Here is a 22764-nt window from a genome sequence, read left to right as displayed (position 1 = left end):
GGATACACAACCTTTTTGACATTAGTACTCATCTGGCAGTAATACTATTGTCCCTATTGTCGGGTTGCAGCTACCTATACACGTTTTTATACTTGTTTTTCTGCTGACATGTCCATTTTAAGATCCAATCATCACGGACAGTTATGAGATGTGGTGGGCTTTGTGCATTAGCTGCATTGTTCCTGAGAGTAGTCCAGCAGTAATGACAAGTAACATACTGCTTTATTCCTCTATATTAACTCCATTATATAAACTGAACACACAATTAACCCATCATAAATGAGTTTTTAATTAACACAATCCATTGTACTTTTTATTGTTTAAGAAATGGAATTCCCTTCTTCTCTGACCAGCACTGAAAGAGCTTATATTCATCGTCTTGCCCAGTCACTTGGACTAATATCTAAGAGCAGAGGGTGAGTTAATGAGTTTAAATTACATATTGCATTATTTGTAACCCTAAGTCATGCACGGGGTTATAGTACAGGTGAACTGGACTACAACAGGGTATCACTTACCTGGATCCGCTGTTCAGTTCTTGAGATACCCGTTGTATTACCTGACACTGCTAATCTGGAAATGGCCGGCTTTGCAAAATGGAGGCGGGACCTGACATACCCAACATCCCTGCCTCCATTCACTCTGCTCCAATATACTTCGGCATATAGGAGCAGAGGAGATCAAGGCAAGAAAGCTGGGTATTAGCAATGCCGGCTAATGCAACAGGTATCTCCAGAACCGGATTGTGGATCCTGGTAAGTGATACCTCATTGTAATCCGGTTAACCCGCACTATAACCCTGTGTATTGGGTTAAGTGTATGTAAACCCGATGTCAGTTTCATTTAAGGTTTAAAGGGAATCTGTCAGCTCTGTTTGCAGCTAAGAGCTGCCGACGCTGTTGGATAGCTGTTAGGATAATAAAAGGAAACCGTTCCTTTCCTGGAGCTAATGGTAGTTGTAAACGTTTTTTTATTTTTTAGCCAAGTGTCAAGGAGCTCATGCTGAGCTGCTCAAGTGTCCTAGTCTGGAACCCCTCCTCGTCCTCACTTCTAAGCCCATCCTTGATTAGTGTGCAGGGTCTGTATGTCAGTCAAGGAGAGGCTGAGTGTGGGGTGAGCAAGGAGGTGTGCCAAACTCTGACAATTTTCCAGCTAAAAAGAAAGGGGGATTTTATACATTAGCCAACAACCATCAGCTCCATGAGAGGTACATGTACAGGAATGTGTAATGTAATGGAGACTCTGTGGAGTGTGTAATTGTTCTATTTACGCACAACTTCCTTGTCAGAATGCTTGTGAAATCATTGTACTGTTGTTTTCAAAGTACCTCTATGGCATAGCTAATAAGGTTCAGCTATGCTTTTCTAGGCAAGGGGATCGTAGGATTACATTAGCTTGTAGGATGTCCTTGGGCCAACATAATGGTAGCCCCTCTGACTGCCTTGGGCAGGAGACCTTTCATCTGTCACGTCCAAATGGACATTTGGACAGGGTTTTTTTTTTTTAACCTTTCATAAAATACAGTAATTTTAGATCTGATAATAGCTATTATGCAGTGTTTCTAAGTACCAACTAAGATTACCTCTGAAATCCTACTATAAAACAGTTACGGTATATGCAAATATTCTGTTTATCCAGAGCTACTTTATGGTTTAATTTCAGAAAAGGCACTAATAGGTATTTAACAATAAAGAAGAAGGATGGCTCAGAATCGTACAAATCTCGAATGTCCTGCTGCCTGATACAGAACACAAAGCATGCCATGAGGAGCTTCATTCAGCGGTTTCCTGTGACCAATAAGGAAAGAACCGAACTGCTACCAAAGACAGAGCGGGAAAATGTGTTTTTAGAAACTGGTGAGTGTTTCATTTTTATAGGGGTCATTTCTTTTATAAGAATGATGCCTACGAGTTAGTGCATGATGATTCGCACACTGATGCCCACAACTGTGGTGCAGTGCTCCTAAGCTGCTTTCCTACCACCCATCCTTCATAAGCTGTGCTGAGAGGCATCAATACAAATACCGAATGCCCTAATTGGGAATACAATGGCCCTGATTTACTAAGAGTGGAGTGTAGGTTTCTTTGCGGGTTTTAATTCCCTATCATTTTTTTTCCATGGTATTTGCTAAGGTTTCCCTACATTTTACACTTTTCCCTACATTTAGCTTTTTTTTTTTTCTACACATGCTCTGATCTGTCGGATTTTTCTCAGCTGAAATCCATCACATCTTCTATGGAAACCTTGGTAAATATGTTGGGTTTTTGTTAAAATGTCAGGAACACGCCCCCTTTCGGTGACCACGCCTCTTTTTCACGACGGCCATGCCCCTTTTCAGGTTCTCTCAGTAAAATGTAGTCGTTTTTTTTCAATTCTGGTGCAAACTCTGGCGCACAACCCGACAAAACATGTCGGGTTTGCAATAGTAAATGAGGGCCAATGTGTTTTTAATATTTTTAATATTTGGTCATTTACATTGTCACCTAGGAATAAAGAACAAGTAGATTTGTTTTTAAAAGAATTTATAATAGTTTTTTATTATAAACTTTAAACAATATAAGCTTTACCATTAAAGGGAATCTGACCTCAGTTTAACCATACATAATGCGTGGGAACTTTTTGAGTTCCCTTGACAGCCAATTCCCATTTAAAAAAATGTAACCTCCACCCCCCCATATTGGCAACATGTTTGTAATGAATATAGTTGCCTTTATTTGAGATTTATATGCTTTTCTTAACTCCATATCTTCTCATCAGGCCCCCTGCTCCTCTTTTTTCCCCCCAGACTCCCTGACTCACAGGTGATGTCTTCTCTGATCAGAGTCGTTCACTTTTGTTTTTCTTCACTATCCAGCCCAGACTGGCATTAAGTTTTCATCCGGCCAAGATTTGTCTCCACAGTACCTGACGGACAAACATTTTAGGTTCCTTTCTCCAGCACAATACTCGCCTCTTTAAAACTCTCCATGTGTATTTCCCCATATAGTAATAGTGCCTGCTGTGTGCCCCCATATAATAGTAGGCCCCTATATCGTAGTAGACAGTCTCTGTACAGTAGTAGGTCCCTATATTGTAGTAGGCCGCTCCCATACTGGCCTTATATAGTTGTAGGCCCTTCTTTGACCTCCCCCCATATAATATATAACATTAACCACTTAGGGACAAGGGCGAACAGGTACGCCCTCACTCCCAGTACTTAAGGACCCAGGGCGTACCTGTACGCCCGTGGGAATTTCGGACCGGGATGCCTGCTGAAATCATTCAGCAGGCATGCCGTGACAATGCCCAAGGGGGTCCTGAGACCCCCCCCCCCATGTCAGCGACTGCCACAAATCAAATTCAGACCGGCGATCTGCGGCTATTCTGAGTCATACGCGTCTCCGGTGACCCTGAAAATAAGGGGGATCGGGGCTGTCAAAGACGCCCATGATCCCCCTGAAGGGATAGGGGTGCCACCCCTCCTATCCCTGCTATTGGTCGGTCAGAAGCGACCGACCAATAGCAGATCTGGGGCGGGGGGGGGGGGGGGTTAAAGTTCTGTCCCCCCGTTCTGCCCACCCACAGTAGTCCGGGCAGAAACTGTCCTGTGACCGGCCCTGGAGGTCACTTACCATCAGCGGCAGCGGGCGGCAATGTTGTGCGGCTGGCTCCCTGGTGCAGACTACGGAAGCCGGTGAGTTGCCTAGCAATATCTGGAGGGCTACAGTTTGGAGACCACTATACAGTGGTCTCTAAACTGTAGCCCTCCAGATGTTGCAGAACTACAACTCCCAGCATGCCCAGACAGCTGTTTGGGCATGCTGGGATTTGTAGTTTTGCAACAGCTAGAGAGCTACAGTTTGGAGATCATTGTGCTGTGGTTTTTAAACCATGGCCCTACGGTTGCAAAACTACAACTCCCAGCATGCAGAAACAGCAAACTGCTGTCTCGCCATGCTGGGATTTGTAGTTGCGTACCTCCAGCTGTTGTATAACTACTTGTAGTTTTGCAACAGCTGGAGGCACACTGGTTGGAAAATACTGTGTTAGAAAACAGAACCTAACTGAAGGTTTTCAAACCAGTATGCCTCCAGCTGTTGCATAAGTACAACTTACCCGTAATGGGGGTGGTCCGGGCCATCCATCCTTCCTTCCTGTAGTGTCCGGCGGCATTCCGGGTGGAGGGTGAACCGGTCCGGGCTGTCCTTCTTCTCCGGGGGTCATCTTCTCCACTCCGGGCAGGCTCCGGCCTAGTACGCTGCATAGACGCCGCTACGCCGTGACGTCAGGTGCGTCGCTGCGCACGGGCGTCACTGCGCAGCGGCGTCTATGCAGCGTACTAGGCCCGAGCCTGCCCGGAGTGGAGAAGAGGACCCCGGAGAAGGACAGCCCGGACCGTTTCACCCTCCACCCGGAATGCCGCCGGACACTACAGGAAGGAAGGATGGATGGCCCGGACCACCCTGACAGGTAGGGGGAGAGAAGCGGGTGGTGGGGGCGGCGGCCTATGGCACCGCAAAAGCCACTGCAGTGCATTGATTTAAAGCGCCCGCTTTAAATCAATGTTCTGCAGCGGTGTCGAGGGGGGATAAATAGCCGATAACTTAAACCGGAATATCGGTATAAGTTATCGGCTATCGGCCCTAGCCTCCACCGATTATCGTATCGGCCGTAAAAAAACTATATCGGTCGATCCCTAGTAAGTACTCCTGTGGGTACACATACCCTGGGTTGGGACCCACTGTTCTAGGGGGACTTTTATAAGCAATCATTTATTTTTTCCAGAGGTGTAAGGTGTTTTACTCAAGCTGTAGACTCTAAGCCACTAAACTTCTTGTTCTTTGGAGCCTTTTAACTCTTTAGTGTCCTAGATAGGTCCGGTTTGTCCACTTCTCTCTAGAAACCTTTTGATATAAAATCTTAAATTTCTTTATTTTACAAACACAGCAATATACTACAAGGTTTCTTGAGAAAGGTATACTCCAGGCCTTTACAGTGTGAAGTGTAAGTATGTATGTTGGAGCACAGTCTCAGGTGAGAAAGTGTGCCATTTGCCAGATATTAGTTTAGTTATTTAAAACTTTTGATTGTAGAGAGCCGTGAGATGAGCAAAACCAGCGGACGACTAAGCAATGGTATTCCCCAAGTCCCAGTGAAAAGAGGACATTCTGACTTTGACACTTTCCGTCAGTCTTTACCAGTATTTGAAAAGCAAGAGGAAATTGTTCATATTATTAAGAACAATAAAGTTGTTTTGATTGTTGGAGAAACAGGATCGGGAAAAACTACCCAGGTAAGTCCATATGGTGTAACTTTTTTTTTTATTGAAAAATGTAAAATAAACTTGATAATCTTCTGATCCAGAAACCTTCTGAACTTCCAGCATCCATGTATTCATTTAGCATGTGAAGTTTCTTCAGTAATAGTAAAAATAATAACAGTAAAAATAATTTATTTTTCAAGTTTTTTCAGCAGAATAGTAATGAAGAAGAATTTCTGTCTGCGTATTTATGGTAGGGACAACAAATTATTGGCACCCTTTCAAAATTGTGTAAAAATAAGATTGTTTCGAGCCTGTGATGCTCCTTTAAACTCACCTGGGGCAAGTAACATATGTAGGCAATATAAAAATCACACCTGAAAGCAGATAAAAAGGAGAGAAATGCACTTAGTCTCTGCATTGTGTGTCTGTGTGTGCAACACTAAGCATGGACAACAGAAAGAGGAGAAATGTCTGCTCCACTGCTCCTCCAGACCCCCTGGTGCCCCCTGATGCCCCTTCGGTCCCAGTGGGTTCAGCCGCTCCTCCAGCCTGGGTTTCTTCCCTGACCCAGTATATGGCTGACTTGACCCAAGTCTCCCGTTCGGTGGCTGAGGCCTCCCGGGAAATGGTGTCAGCCTTGAAGGGGTCTTCCCTGCGTAGGACCTCTGAGAGGGCCCGCTCCTCGTCTCCCCATACTTCACGCTCTCATAAGCGTGCTAGGGGTGCCTCGTCTGACTCTTCCATTGAGTCTTCTGATAGACGTGAGCGTTCCCCTCGTGGGACGTGAGCGTTCCCCTCGTCTCAAACCTTCCTGGGACTTCGATTCGACACGGCCTCTGCCCGAATTTGTCTTCCGCCGGACAAACGTCTGGCGCTCCGGTCAGGGGTCCGCTCCCTTCAGACCCAGGTATCAATCTGTTTGCGTGGCTGCCATTAAAGTTAATAGTAATTATGCAAATTGTGTAACTTTCTTGCATCAGCTGCAGACAGGTCGGAGTTGTCCGGAAAATGCAATGTGAAGAGGTGGGACAACCCCTTTAACCCCTTCCCGCAAATGGAGTTATATTTACGTCCATTGCGGGTTCCCGGGGTATGACGTGTGCTCAGCAGCTGAGCACGCGTCATACCCGGTGGGTTCCGGTTGCTAGTTGATCGTGGAGTCTAAATGCAGTAAATCCTGTACCCGGCTAGCTCAGCGGGCTGATCGGGACTGCCGCAGCGGAATCACGGCATCCTGATCAGCTGCGAGGACGGCAGGAGTTCTTTTACTGTCCTCCTTGCCGTCTGATTGGTTTTCTGATGCTGTAGCCAACACTGATCAATGCTGTTCTTTAGAGCAACATTGATCAGTGTATGCAATCTAACAATTGTATGTTCTAGTGTTCTGATTCCCTATGCAAATAAAATAATTATAATAATAAATGTGCATCAACCCCTTCCCTAATGAAAGTTTTAATTATCCCTTTTCCCATTTCCCGTTTAAATAAATTAATAAAAAGTGATCAAAATGTGCCATAACACAAAAAATAAACCCTTTTTCAAACTACAGATGACTACGCAAAAAAATGGGCCCTCATACATCTCTGTATGTGGAAAAATAAAAAAGTTACAGATGTCAGAAGATGATCATTTTATGCATACTAATTTTCATACAAGAAGTTAGAATTTTTTTAAAGTAGTAAAATAACACAAAACCTACATAAATTGGGCATCATCTTAATCGTTTGGACCTACAGAATAAAGATAATGTATAATTGTTACCGAAAGGTGCACTGGGTAGAAACAGAAGCCCTCAAAAGATGCAAAATGGTGTTTTTTTTTTCCAATCTCACCCTTCAAATAATTTTTTGTTTGTTTTACTTTACATTTGGAGGTAAAATGAGTGATGTCATTACAAAGTACAATAGGTGATGCAAAAACTAAGCCCTCATACTGTTCTTTAGATGTAAAAATAAAAGAATTATGGGGTAGATTTATCATTGCTTTTAGAGCATTTTTTTGTCTATGTTCAGGCGCAGTTCAGGCGCAAGCAGAATATTTAGAGACTTTTATGCGTCTTTTGATATAGACAGTTTCACTCTTTTTGCCTAACCATAGAACTTTTCCTTTCTGGCCATGCAGTGGTCATGTATTTATCATTTGCAACTTTTGTCAGAAGTCGCTATTTTGTGCGCAAAGGTACTTTTTTAGGCGCAAAGTTACACCACCTACCAGTAGGAGTGAGAATCTCTTCTACCTTCCACAATTCACCCTTTAACCTCTTGTGGACAACAGCATCCCACTACTCCCCTTCTATGACACGCGATCAGGAGCGGAATGCAGGTCAAAGCAAGGGTGGTCCTGGTGGCTATCTGCCACCAGAACCCATCTCTAATGCCAGACATCATCGAACACGGTGATGCCCGGCTTTAACCCCTTAGATACCGCAATCAAATTTGATTTTAGCGTCTAAAATGCAAGTAAAAACGTCCAGGCAGCTCTGTGAAAGTAAGTAAAAACACCTAACCTGCCAAATTCAGGACCCAGGAAAGTGTCTACTTCCCTCCCTCACAAGTGTCTAGAAAGAGTGTATGTGGTAGAGCTTTTCCCACCACAGCAGAGCAGCGCAAAATTCATCTGCTGCACCTTCTTGATAAATAAGATGCACTCTAGTCCAACCCACCACTCAAATAAACGTGGGAAAATAGCTCCACTGTAGACATTCTTTGATAAATCTGGGCCTATGTCTAATTAGAAGGGGTAAACTAGTGTGTAACATTTTTAAGATCTACAGTTTGGTTGGTGACTGACCCATATAGCCAGGAAACATTTATGCATAGTTAGTACTTTGACAAGCAGATGTTTACAATTTTTTGTCTGAATGTAAAGGCTGTGTTTTCTTTTATGGTGTTTTCTTTTATGGTGAAAATACTTATTTGTCTTTAACTGCTGTTATTACACTATATATATATATATATATATATATATATATATATATATACACACACACACATTTATTTATTTATTTTCTGTTTGTTTATTTGTAAGATTCCTCAGTTCCTTCTTGATGACTGCTACAGAAATGGAACTGCTTGTCGAATCTTTTGCACCCAGCCAAGGCGTTTGGCTGCAATTGCTGTTGCTGAAAGGGTCGCTGCTGAAAGGGGAGAGAAGATTGGTCAAACAGTCGGTTACCAAATTCGTCTAGAGAGCCGGTATGTGCTTTATTTTACTAGTAGTTTTTTACTAAGTTCTATCTCGGCTAAACAAACCTTGGTGCAAATCTTGGTGCTTGTAAAAGCCATTACTGTGTAATTTGCGTCAATGTTTGATCAGCAAGATGAGACCATAAAAGTTCTGCGTCAGGATTATGTTATCTATTTTTTTTTTTTTATTAACCTCTTTGTCTATGTGTCTACATAAAGGGGCTGTAAGTATTACAGGGTCAAGTCCAAAATGTTTGGGACTTGTGGTACTTTTTGATTTCTCACTAACTTTAGGACCCTTTTTAACTCTATGGTTAGTGGTCAGTGCTTTTGAATTGGGGACACTGTGTTTGTGTCAAACCTCATACTGTTCAAATAAGGGGGAAAAAAGTCTTAAAAAACTTTTGATATGAGCTACCATTTAAAAGACCACTGTTTTTAGGGGTGTCTGTCTCCCTGACTTAAAATGAAATGTGAAACAAATTAAAACGCATATTACCTAAAATAAGCTTGTGATCTGCACATACAGCACAGTAGGGCTTCACAAGCCGATTTTAGGTGACACTTTAACTCCTTACATATTTTATATGTATAATTGTTTAAACATTGAATATGTCCATAAAAAATATTAAAACATTTCTGAGATGAAAAAATTATGTCATGTTTAATGGAGAAACTAGAAATCTTTAGCATTGGTGTGGTAAAAGGGCCCCAATTACAAACATCAGGGTGAAAATTGTAAGGCCTCGTTCTAACGGAATCTATTTTGTTCTGAAATTCTGTTGCAGCATAGTCCTATTGTTTTCAATGGGTTTCTGTTGCACTGTCCAGCACCACCAGAAAAAGCTGGCAGTGAAATTCAAATTCCGGCCTCTGCAAAATGAATTGACATGTCAATTTCTTTCCGGAGTCCACTCCGAAATGCATTGCGTTCTATCGAGAAGGTGCATTTCTGAGAAGTTCTGCTGCTGTCCAATAATTCGATGAATGTCCGGGCGTAAAAATTACGCCATGTGAACATAGCCTAAGGCTGGGTTCACACCACGTTTTTGCAATACAGTTCCCGCATATGTTTTCAATTTGAAAACCGTACAGAACCGTATTGAAAACCGTATGCATTGACTCTCCATTGAAAACCTTATGCCAAAAGAGACATCAGGTTGTGTCCATTTTGCATCCTGTACAGTTTTGTCAGTTTTTTCCCCATACCCAAAACCGTAGCCTACCACGGTTTTTGGTCCGGGTTAAAAACCGCATTTAAATGTATACATTTATTTATTTTTAACATGGGAGTCAATGGGAACCGTACAGAACCGTATGTGCGTACAGTTCCATATACGGTTTTTGACTTTGCATGTTTTTTTTCTTGGAATTTCAATCAAACAAGTGTAACTTTATTCATAATGGAATGAAAAGTTAAAAACATACGGTTTAGTCAGGTTTGAGGAATCTGTTTTGTTTTTTAAACAAAAACCTGATATGGGAACTGTTGCAAAATGTGGTGTGAACCCAGCCTAAGTGCGTCCTTGGGATAGCTGTTTTGTGTATGGCAAATGTCTAAAAATAAAAACAGTTATTCTGTCATCTGGGTGGATATTGCTGATACATAGAATGCTACATTATATGAAAATTTCATTTTCAAAAACCTGCTTGTATTATGCATTTAAATTAAAATGATTTTTGCTGTGTTTAATAGGGTTTCACCAAAGACTCTTCTCACTTTCTGCACTAATGGAGTCCTGTTGAGAACTCTAATGGCTGGAGATTCTACACTTTCAACTGTAACTCACGTTATTGTGGTAAGATATAGTTACATTTGCGTTGCAGATAATTGATAGTGAGAGTAGGATATGAGTTGGCTTTAGAGTGTATGATATAGATACATTTGTCATACTTGGTATTTGTATGCTGCACCTCTTCCAAAAGGCTGATGGGCTGGTCATCAGACCCCTTTAGATAAAAAAAAAAAAGCCCAGAAAACCCCTTTAACCCCTTAAGGACTCAGGGTTTTTCCGTTTTTGCACTTTCGTTTTTTCCTCCTTACCTTTTAAAAATCATAACCCTTTCAATTTTCCACCTAAAAATCCATATTATGGCTTATTTTTTGCGTCGCCAATTCTACTTTGCAGTGACATTAGTCATTTTACCCAAAAATGCACGGCGAAACGGAAAAAAAAATCATTGTGCGACAAAATCGAAAAAAAAAACGCCATTTTGTAACTTTTGGGGGCTTCCGTTTCTACGCAGTGCATATTTCGGTAAAAATTACACCTTATCATTATTCTGTAGGTCCATACGGTTAAAATGATACCCTACTTATATAGGTTTGATTTTGTCGCACTTCTGGAAAAAATCATCACTACATGCAGGAAAATTTATACGTTTAAAAATGTCATCTTCTGACCCCTATAACTTTTTTATTTTTCCACGTACAGGGCGGTATGAGGACTAATTTTTTGCGCTGTGATCTGAAGTTTTTATCGGTATGATTTTTGTTTTGATCGGACTTTTTGATCACTTTTTATTCATATAAAAATGGTATAAAAAGTGACCAAAATACGCTTTTTTGGACTTTGGAATTTTTTTGCGCGTACGCCATTGACCGTGCGGTTTAATTAATGATATATTTTTATAGTTCGGACATTTACGCACGCGGCGATACCACATATGTTTATTTATTATTTTTTTTTACACTGTTTTATTTTTTTTATGGGAAAAGGGGGGTGATTCAAACTTTCATTAGGGAAGGGGTTAAATGAACTTTATTAACACTTTTTTTAAACTATTTTTTTGCAGTGTAGGTCCCATAGGGACCTATAACACTGCACACACTGATCTCCTATGCTGATCACTGGCGTGTATTAACACGCCTGTGATCAGCATTATCGGCGCTTGACTGCTCCTGCCTGGATCTCAGGCACGGAGCAGTCATTCGTCGATCGGACACCGAGGAGGCAGGTAAGGGCCCTCCCGGTGTCCGATCAGCTGTTCGGGACGCCGCGATTTCACCGCGGCGGTCCCGAACAGCCCGACTGAGCAGCCAGGTCACTTTCAGTTTCACTTTAGAAGCGGCGGTCAGCTTTGACCGCCGCTTATAAAGGGTTAATACCGCACATCGCCGCGATCGGCGATGTGTGGTATTAGCCGCGGGTCCCGGCCGTTGATGAGCGCTGGGACCGACGCGATATGATGCAGGATCGCGGCGCAATCCCGATTCATATCGCGGGAGCCGGCGCAGGACGTAAATATACGTCCTGCATCGTTAAGGGTTAAATATTTTTAAGGTACCTTTTACTATGGAGGAGACACACTCTAGGGAGGTTTACATGGGAGGGGACAGATTATATGGGGTTTGACAGCACATGGGACATTATAGAGGGGGGTCCTCAGAGGAAGGAGTACATGGTTTTCCTTTCTGGTATGATGTCACAGCTGCACAGCGTGCTGGTGATTGTGTACAGTTCACACCCACTGCCTCTGGGCTGTACTCCTCATCTCTCCGGTACCAGGACTCTGCTCTATCTACAGGCAGTATGGCAAAAGGAGAGTAAGCCTGGATAATTATACACCACCCTGACCTGTACCTTGTATAATGCTACCCCCGTTTTCCCATATAAACTACTTAAAACCCATAGAGGCATAGCTGGAAACAGCCCAGGTGTGAAAAAGACAGCAACTAGTATAGTGGCAGGGCTAAAGGGTCCCCTCAGTGATCATGCTTCAGTCCCTGGGGCACCAACATGCTAGAAGACGGGAGATAGGGCTCATTCACACAGACGGATCCACAGTATATTTTGCGCTGCGGATCCACCGATGATGGGCCCTACAGTGCTGCCTCCTCTGTGCCTGCTCATATCTGCAATCTGCCACTACGAGCAGACATGCTGCAATGTGCGAGTCGCTACGCGCATGCGCAGTGTACTCGAACACATCGCGGCCGCTCCCCCGCTCCCTGAGCTAGGCTGAGAACAGCCGAGATGTGTGCGAGTGTACTGCGCATGCGCACAGCGACTTGCACATCGTAGCGTGTCTGCTCGTAGCGGCGGATTTCCGCTATGAGCAGGCACAGAGGAGGCAGCACTGTAGAGTCCATCAGTAGTGGATCCGCAGTATAAAATGCACTCCGGATCCGTCCGTGTGAATGAGCCCTTATACTAGTTTTATGGCAGGGTGAGCTGTGCTTTAGAGTAGATATCTGCAACATGTGGCTCTGCAACTGGTACAGCCCAACTGACAGGCTGTCAGGGCATGCTGAGTGTTCTAGTTCTGCACTAGAGGATTAGGTTGCTGATCAATGCTATATGAAGAATGCCCATTGCTCTGCCCCACCACATTTGGACGATAATTTTCAGTTGCTGAAATTTCTGTACATCCCTAATGCGTATATGCTGAAGCAGTGAAATTCTACTCTGATGTCCTGACTGTTGATTTTGTTTATTCTTGCAGATCTTTAGCCAACAAACCCATACTAGCATTATATTGCTCTTGCTTTGTAAATAATAAAAGTTTATGGACTGTTCAACAAAGAGGCTGTTATGGACTTTTCTTATTAGTTACAAAAAGGGAAAAAAACACATTGGAAGTATAAATCCTGGCCATATTTACAGCCGTAATTAATTTTAAAGCAGATGGCTTGCAGAACAGCTGTAGGTTAAAACTATGGTCTTATAAATGACGTGTGAACGTGGCTAGGAGCTTGTAATGTATTGTAGATGAATGCTAAGGGCACCTTCAACTTTGTTTATTTGTTTCATGAAGTCATGACTGATGTTCCTGCCACAGCCAATTCGATCGCTATCGATCTGATAATTAAAATAACGCTTTCTAATGTCACATGACAGTTTTTATCAGGGTTGTTTATTGCTGTCTTTTTACCCTGTAGTTCCAGGTGGTAGTGATTTCTTGGCTATTTCTTAGCGCAGCATTATTATTATACGAAGGACGAATGTCACATGCCTCACTGTTCACACAGTTACCTTCCTGTACATTAGATATGTACTATGTTTAATTTTTCTACATGTACCATGTAAATGTTTTATTTTGACACTATAAATGATTAAGGTTGCTGTATTTAGGGGATATGTATATGATTGTCGGGGGTCTGAATGCTGAGATCTCAACAGTCTCACATGCACTTTGCTGCCCTACAGAAAGGGGCAGCAAAAAAGAGCTGCTTACAGCACTGTAGTCAATAAACTGAGCGACAGTACTCTTGGATTACTCAGGACCTTTGTATTTAAGATCACTAGGGGTCTCAGCAAGAAGATTACCAGCGATTATACACTTAACCCTATCCTGTGGATAGAGGATAAGTGTGTTGTTGCTGGGACAATGTTATTTTCTTTGCAACTTATACTTCTTAATGATTCGGCACTAGTCTCCCACCACAGCTGCCTAGTCCCAATGCTACTTGTTTATAAATAACACATTCTTTTTCCATATGGATGTGAAAGAGGGGTCCACTGCTTGGGATTCCCCTCTCCTCTATAAGCTAGGGTGAAGAGCTGCTGAAAATGACCAGCTCGTCTAAAAGGATACCCCTTTGTCAGTCCATTTACTGTAGGGCTTCCATGATGGCGTTTGGCAGAGTCTTATAAAAAAATGACTTAGAATTAATTAAAGGGGTTTCCCTTATCTATCTGTGCTCAGTTAAATAAAATAAAAGTTTTATACCTTCCTCTACTCCTCCGCTGCTGTCATGGTGTCGGTGCTTGCTGCACTTCACTTCTTTGTGTTGGGGCAAGGATTGTCTCAGCCAGGGCTGAGGGTGAGACACCATTGATTGTATGAGCTGACAGGTCATTGCGCCGACATGAACACAAAGAAGTGTAGTGTAGTGGGGATTGACACAGTGACAGTGGTGTGGGAGCTAGGTAAGTATAGACTTTTTGCCAGTAGCACAATCCTCTTCTTGGGCACACTTACATATGGAAAAGAAAAATTCCTGAATGCACCTTTTATTACTAATATTGCGCTTCCCTTACTGATTGAACAAAGTGGAAAGCAGAACAGATAATAATGGATGCCTTACATTTTAGCGACTCTTGATTTCACTGGTTATAAAAATACAACTTTTTTTCTGGAAGCATTGTAGCAAGCTCAGTGTTTCCCAAGAAAAATGATCATTATCCATTTTAATGGAGTCAGTAGCAAAGAAATGTATTTGTTTGTAAAAAAAAAACAAAAAAAAAACAATGAAATAGAATAATAAGATGATGCTAGGTTGAGCAATTACTTAAGCAGACACAGTGCCTGGGGCACAAAATTTGGCGATGATAGCTGCTTTATTTCTTGTAGGGAACAATTGGAGCTAGTTTGTGTTCTGTTTTACTTCGATTTACTGTTATTTTATGTTTGATTTTAGCTTCAGCTTTTTACAGAGAGAGGACATGATTATTTCACTACTGTAAAAAAGAGAGAACTTGGTAATTTGCATATAACATGTTTCCATCGATTGTATTTCTGACTTTTTTTCATAAAAGGACGAAGTTCATGAACGTGATCGGTTCAGTGACTTCCTGCTAACTAAACTCCGAGATTTGATACGGAAGCATCCAACTCTGAAACTGATTCTCTCTAGTGCAGCATTAGATGTAAACTTGTTTTTGAGATACTTTGGAGGCTGCCCTGTCTTGTACAGTAAGTATATTCCCAGATATATGCTGTCAAATCCTTTTATTATATCTATTATTATAGTTTTGTTATAGAAATACCTTTTTGATATATCTACAAATATATCCTTACTATAGTATTAATGCACCTTTGGTCTACTTTCCTGGCAGGTTCTTTCAATAAAAATGTTTTTTGGATGGGTCTCTGAAAAGACATTATCTGCCACTGACACTTTGGTACACTTACTGGTCTATATCATGTCACCTCAAGACAGTGTACAAAACATACTAACAATGTTAACAGTCTGTACAGTTCCTTTTTTATAGCACTTGTATGAGGTATTGTATTCATATGTCCTTGTTTCATAACTTAAAACAGTACTCCGCCCCTAGACATCTTATCCCCTATGCAAAGGATAGGTTATAAGATGTCTGATCACGTGGGTCCCGATGCTGGGGAGCCCCGCGATCTCCCTGCTGCACCCGGCATTCGTTTAGAGCGTCGGGTGCAACTCCGGATGTCTGAGGTGCCGCAGCCGTGATCGCGAGGGTCCCCAGTGGCGGGACCTCCGCGATCATACATTTTGGATAGGGAATAGGATGTCTAGGGGTGGAGTACCCCTTACATTCCCATCTGGCGTATACGCAACGTATTTCATGCTGCGCAAAATCTGCAGCAGTAGCTGGAAATACGCTGCGTATCCCTCGCTCACCATACACACAAGGCTTTCCGGCAGCAGCCCTATGTGTGCAGTGAGTTTTGGAGGCGGAGCCGCGCATCACAGTCACGACGGCACACGGCCCCGCCTCCAAAACTCACTAAACACATAGGGCTGCCGCCGGAAAGCCTTGTGTGTATGGTGAGCGAGGGATCTGCAGCGTATATTTCCTGCTGCTGCTGCAGATTTTGAGATGAAATATGCTGAGTATACGCCAGGTGGGAATGTACCCTTAATGTGTTGCTTATGGGCAGACTTCCTTTCATGTAAATTTATTACAGATTGTAAAGTTTTAGTAAGCACAGTTAGTGCATAGACAAATGTGTTAGGCAGCAGTTACTTAGTGAATGCAAAATTAATTAATCCATCTTCGGTGTTATACTACACACAGACCTTTTCAAGCATTATAAAATGAAAAGGATTTTCCCACGACTATGTAAGTGCTGTCCCTCACATTTCATTTGTGTACTATTTATATGGTGTGAGTGAGGTGGAACAAGCCCAGAAAGAAATGTGCACCACATAAATCCACAGTGTCTTAAGGTGCTTTTTGTAATGGCTTTTTCGTAAGCAAAAGGGTCATTGCTGTACCCTAACCATTGTCCTTAGCGGCATGGAAGCCGTTGGCAGTGCTGGACTGGAGCTGTGGATTGGCCTCATGTTGGATCAGGTGTAACATATGACTGCTCTTCTGTCTGGCATTGGAACTATACAATCTAGGCCCCCAGCACTCAGCTGTTTGTAGGGGCTGCAGCACCAGAGCAAGTGTTTGTTATGGCCTCTTCAAACAGCTGATTCTTAGAATTGGCCATCAATTTTTCTATGCTGGATAACCCCCGGGGATGTGGAATTCCTATTGCCAGACGCCTGGTACATGCAGTTCCGGGCGCCGGACAGGTGAATTTTTCCGGCCCTTAGCCCAGCTTCGCGCAAGCAGGGCCGGACTTGACAGGTGTGGCGGCGCTCAGCAGTCTTTATGGAGCGGTCTCCGGACTCCTGCCCACTCCATACTCTGCAGCTGATTTTAGTAGCCGGGGGCTGCCGCTAATAGCCAGCATGCAGCGATCGCCACGGCTGGCTAATAACCCTTTAGATCAGCTTTGATAACGGCATCTAAAGGGACATGTGAATCGCGCGCGATCGCGGGGGGAGATCAACTATAGAGGTAGCCGGAGGGCTTACCTCTGTTCCCTGCTGTCCCGTGGCTCTGTCATTGATAGAGCCTGGCTGGACTAGGCTCTATCAATGGAGTGCAGAGCACACAGATCAATGGAGTTCAATAGAGCTCTATTGATCTGTATGAGGAATCTAATGATTCCTCCTAAAAGTCTAATAAAGGGGGGAAAAAAAGTTTTTATAAAAGTTAAAAAGACACACATTAACCCCTTCCATGTTAAAAGTTCAAATCACCCCCTTTTCCTATATAAAAACATGTAAACATAATAAAAATAAACATTTAGTATCGCTGCATGCGTAATTGTACGAACTATTAAAATATAACCTTATGTATCCCATACAGTAAATTATGTAAATGTAAAAAAAAAAAAAAAAAAAAAATACCAAACCACAGAATTGCAATTTTTATAATATCCCAGAAAAAAAAGTTAGATTAAAAAGTCAGATCAATCCCAAAATGGTACCGATAGAAAACACAGATTATGGCACAAAAAATTAGCCCTCATACAGGCTGGTATGCAAAAAAGGGTCAAAAATGGCAATGAAAAAAATTCAAAAGTTCAGATTTTTTTTTAAATTAGTAAAAAATTATGGAAACTATACAAATCTGATATTTCTGTAATCAGGCCGGCCTAAAGATTCAAAATAACATGTTAGCTCAACCACAAGGTAAATGGCGTAGAAAAGAAAATCACCACATTTGATAAATTATCTTTTACTATTTCAATTTCACTTCACCAATTATATATTTTTTTTTTGGTTCGGAGAATATGTTATTGAAAAATTAAAAGTTATCATTTATAGTAGGTAGTTGTGGCTATTATAAGGCAAGGAGGAAAAAAGGAGAGTGTAAAAGTGAAAATTGGCCCAGGCAAGTGGATCGTCATGAGAGATAAGTACAGGGTGGGCCACTTATATGAATACACCTTAATAAAATGGGAATGGTTGGTGATATTAACTTCCTGTTTGTGGCACATTAGTATATTTGAGGGGGGAAACTTTTCAAGATGGGTGGTGACCATGGTGGCCATTTTGAAGTCGGCCCTTTTGAATCCAACTTTTGTTTTTTCAATAGGAAGAGGGTCATGTGACACATCAAACTCATTGGGAATTTCACAAGAAAAACACTGATGTGCTTGGTTTTAACGTAACTGTATTCTTTCATGAGTTATTTACAAGTTTCTGACCACTTATAAAATGTGTTCAATGTGCTGCCCATTGTGTTGGATTGTCAATGCAACCCTCTTCTCCCACTCTTCACACACTGATAGCAACACCGCAGGAGAAATGCTAGCACAGGCATCCAGTATCCGTAGTTTCAGGTGCAGCACATCTTGTTTCTTCACAGAATAGACAATTGCTTTCAGATGACCCCAAAGATAAAAGTCTAAGGGGGTCAGACCGGGAGACCTTTGGGGCCATTCAACTGGCCTACGACGACCAATCCACTTTCCAGGAAACTGTTAATCTAGGAATGCTCGGACCTTACACCCATAATGTGGTGATGCACCATCTTGCTGGAAAAACTCAGGGAATGTGCCAGCTTCAGCGCATAAAGAGGGAAACACATCATCATGTAGCAATTTTGCATATCCAGTGGCCTTGAGGTTTCCATTGATGAAGAATGGCCCCAATATCTTTGTACCCCATATACCACACCATACCATCAATTTTTGTGTTCCAACAGTCTTGGAGGGATCTATCCAATGTGGGTTAGTGTCAGACCATTAGCGGTGGTTTTGTTTGTTAACTTCACCATTCACATAAAAGTTTGCCTCATCACTGAACAAAATCTTCTGCGTAAACTGAGGGTCCTGTTCCATTTTTGTTTTGCCCTTTCTGCAAATTCAGTGCGCCGATCTGGGTCATCCTCGTTGAGATGCTTGAGTTTGTAAGGGTGCCATTTGTGAGTAGCTAATATCCGCCGAAGGGATGTTTGACTAATGCCACTCTCTAGTGACATGCGGTGAGTGCTACGCTGTGGGCTCTTGCTGAATGAAGCTAGGACAGCCACTGATGTTTCTTCATTAGTGACAGATTTCATGCATCCACATTTTGAAAAATCCAACACTGAACCAGTTTCACGAAACTTAGCAAGCAGTTTGCTAACTGTAGCATGGGAGATGAGTGGTCTCGTAGGGTGTCTTGCATTGAAATCTGCTGCAATGATCCAGTTACTGCGTTCACCAGACATCAACACAATTTCTATCCGCTCCTTACGTGTTAACCTCGACGACATGTCAATGGCTGTAAACAAAGAGAAACTTGTAAATATCTCATGAAAGAATAAAGTTACGTTAAAACCAAGCACACCAGTGTTTTTCTTGTGAAATTCACAATCAGTTTGATGTGTCACATGACCCTCTTCCTATTGAAAAAACAAAAATTGGATTCAAAATGGCCGACTTCAAAATGGCCGCCATGGTCACCACCCATCTCGAAAAGTTCCCCCCCCTCACATATACTAATGTTCCACAAACAGGAAGTTAATATCACCAACCATTCCCATTTTATTAAGGTGTATCCATATAAATGGCCCACCCTGTAGATTTTGCTCAGTTTTAGTCCTGTGGACAAGTCGTTTTTTTAATTAAATTTCCACACCCCTGGGACCCCTTTTAACATGATCACTATTGTTATGTTTCTGTCATTTTAAGTACAAGGTAGACCCTTTGAAGTAAAAGAACTGTTTTTAGAAGATATTTTAAGAACTACAGGCTACACAAATAAGGATATGCTCAAATACAAGAAAGAGAAACAGTGTGGTGAGTACAGTAACCTAAGCTTAGCTTGCTACTGGTATGCATGCATGTGTATTATTGTTACTTAAGGAATTTCCGCATGCTATGATATTTTGTAAAAAGTTTTAAGTAAAAGAGAGTGTTATACAACATGATTTTATCCTAAAATTGTTTGCCATGTTACCAGAGGAAAAGCAAAAGATGACTCTATTTGAGTGGCATTCAGCAAAAGAGAACAACATAAAGAGCGACACCCAAAGGCAACGAAACATTACCAACATGGCTGAGGAGTACGATTTACTGGATGATGGCGCGGACTCTGTATTCAGTCAGCTGGTATAGTATAACTATATTTTTTTGTAAAACAACCTAAATAAAAATGGATCATCTTGCATTTTTCTGAAACTATATGTTGGCTCAGTACAAAGAAAATTTCTTCTCTTTCCCATTTATATGGAAGTTTAACGTGAATGTCCACATTTGAACAACTTATCATTTTACATTTATCATCCTGTGCTAAAAAGCAAAACTCTGGTCACCATATAGATAAATAAGTCAGCCCAGAATGTTAACTCTATTAACATTTAAAAGAAAAAAGCAGCAAATTAGCGATCAAGGGTGGCATTCATTTTATTGGATCTCTCCTAAGGCTAAGGTCACACGTAGCGCATATGCAGCATATTTGACAGTGCAGGGGCACTACTGTCAATCCCTAGAGTTTGTCCTGCTTTGTCTGCTCATAGAAGTATTCCACCACTACCAGCAGACACACAGTGATCTGCGAGTCACTTGTGCATGCAAATTGAACTCACAGACACTGTGGTAGCTCCCCTCACTGCCTTAGCTAGGCAAAAAGCGACTGCGATGTGTGTAAGTACACTGTGCATATCCGAGCGACAAGCAGATCGTAGGGGCGGATTGCTGCTACCAGCAGACAAAGTAGCACACACAGGGCACAGCAGGAGGCACACTCTGTAGACGGTCAGTAGTGCATCCGCAGTGTCAAATACGCTGCGGATGCACTACGTGTGACCCTACCCTTAGGTGTATTTAGGGATTCAAACATTTTTAATATGTTACTGGGGGGTTTCTAAAAATTATATTTCTCGGTCGGCCCCATTGGGGGACACAGAGACCGTGGGTATATCTTGCTGCCACTAGAAGGTTGACACTAGGCATACAAAAAGAAAGTTGGCCCCTCCTGGCAGGATATACCCCACCTACTGACCCTGAGCTAATCAGTTTTAGCTTAGTGTTAATAGGAGGCAGACACAGGTCTGGAGTACTCCAGACCTGGTCTTTTTTTGTTTTATAGCTAGGGCCTGTTTTTAGGTTCTTTTCTACTTTTTATTTTCTTGTTTTTAGTTGGGGGTTCAGGAGCATGGCGCTACCTGGTCCCCCATATGCAGCTAAGGGGCACGGGGCATAGAGTAAGCACAGTTAACCTCTTACCGCCAATGGCCAGCACCTGTGGTTGCACCTTGTGTCCGGGTCCCCCTACCTTCCCTGCTCGTCCCGCTATCTCAGCCTGACATGACGCATGTGACCATAGCTGGCTGAAGACATCTTAGGTGAGTGGCTGTATACAGGGTGAGTGGTTTCAGCCTTGGAGCTGTCTTCCCTGCGCACGCCCACCAGGGAGTTCCGCTCAGTCTCTCCTGACCCGCACTTCCAGTGCTCTCACAGGCTCCCTAAAGTGCTTTTGTCCGACTCTTCTCCAGAGCCGCTCAATCGGGTTAGACATTCTTCCCCTAGATCACGCTCCTCTTCCCCAGCTCACTGGCTCCAGGGGCCGCTCCCCCACGATGACCGTCCCAGGTCTCCGACTCCTCTTTCCAGGTCCAATACAACTCAGTCTAAAGCTACCTCCGCACGCTCCCACTCTCCAGGGGAAGTAGCGGATAATGGTTCGGAATCCAACTTGGATCATGAGGACCACTCTGCCGTATCTGATATGGATGACAGCTTGGTGTCAGTCATCAGGGACACGTTTCATCTGGAGGACCCAAGAACTACGGATCCTGATCCAGAAGTTTCATTTCGCCACTCTCGGCGTTCCCCCAAGACTTTCAGTTCTCATGCTGAATTTGATGCCTTGTTTGATGTGGAATTGGAAGCATCCGGACAAACGATTCCAGGGAACCAAGAAGATTCAGGTTCAGTTTTTCTTTCCTCCAGATTTGGTTTCCAAGTGGAGGACGCCACCTGCAGTTGATCCTCCAGTTTCTCGTCTATCCAAATCCACTACCCTGCCTCTGGCGGACACAGCATCCTTTAAGGACCCTGCGGACAAGAAGGTCGAGAACTTGGTGAAATTTGCCTTTGTAGTAGCAGGTTTGTCCTTGTTACCCACCTTTGCATCCGCTTGGGTGGCCAAGGCAGTTTCCGTTTTGGCTTTTCAGCTACAGCAGGGCATCCTGTTAGGCGCACCTCAGGAGGACTTGTCTGATCTCGCTCGCCAACTTTCTCATGCAGGACACTTTCTCTGTTCAGTTGCCTTGGAGTCAGCCTGATGCACGCCCTTTGCCTCGGGGAATTTGGTTGCGATTCGTCGCTCCATGTGGCTGAAGGCGTGGGATGCAGATGCTGCTTCAAAGAAATCTCTAACAGAGTTACCTTTCTCTGGTTCTCGGCTCTTTGGAAAACACCTATATGAAATTATTTCCGAAGCTGCTGGAGGTAAAAGTTCTCTGCTGCCGCAGAACAAACCACGCTGCTCCGGTCCAAGGTGGCTTCCTTGACGCCCTTTTGTTCCCTTGCATCGGGTTGCCCTCCCAAGCAGGCGCCCTCCCAATCTTGGAAAGCCCCTACTTTCAAGGCACGTCCTTCCTGTAAGTCAAATAACTGTTCTGGCGGCTTTGCAGACAAGCCCAGTAACCGTAAGCCTCCCTCCTCCTGAAGGGACGCCCCCCCCACCATGTCCTCTTCTCGGGTGGGAGGGCGTCTGTCTCTTTTCGGGGACATTTGGCTAGCGCAGGTTCAGGACTCCTGAGTCCGGGACATCATATCCTACGTTTCTTCCGATCCTGCCCTCCTCGTTCCCCATCTTTGGCGGCAGCCTTTCAGGTTTTTGGGGTTCTACTGAAACCT

The 22764-nt window shown here is 43.0% G+C and overlaps 1 protein-coding gene across 4 annotated transcripts in view; it reads left to right on the top strand.

The window, feature by feature from the left end:
* YTHDC2 (YTH N6-methyladenosine RNA binding protein C2) overlaps nucleotides 1-22764 on the top strand; it is a 108271-nt gene that overhangs the window by 10974 nt on the left and 74533 nt on the right. For all 4 annotated transcript variants that reach the window (XM_056537448.1, XM_056537451.1, XM_056537450.1 and 1 more), the window contains 8 exons: nucleotides 326-416; nucleotides 1663-1856; nucleotides 5073-5272; nucleotides 8270-8436; nucleotides 10124-10226; nucleotides 14910-15066; nucleotides 19591-19698; nucleotides 19862-20010. In XM_056537448.1, the coding sequence (XP_056393423.1) occupies nucleotides 326-416; nucleotides 1663-1856; nucleotides 5073-5272; nucleotides 8270-8436; nucleotides 10124-10226; nucleotides 14910-15066; nucleotides 19591-19698; nucleotides 19862-20010 (1169 nt within the window). The remainder of the gene's footprint in view (nucleotides 1-325; nucleotides 417-1662; nucleotides 1857-5072; nucleotides 5273-8269; nucleotides 8437-10123; nucleotides 10227-14909; nucleotides 15067-19590; nucleotides 19699-19861; nucleotides 20011-22764) is intronic.

Source organism: Hyla sarda, chromosome 1 (assembly GCF_029499605.1).
Source record: "Hyla sarda isolate aHylSar1 chromosome 1, aHylSar1.hap1, whole genome shotgun sequence".
In the NCBI taxonomy this organism is placed as follows: domain Eukaryota; kingdom Metazoa; phylum Chordata; class Amphibia; order Anura; family Hylidae; genus Hyla; species Hyla sarda.
Note: the sequence above shows the minus strand (reverse complement) of the source record. Positions and strands in the feature narration are given on the sequence as shown.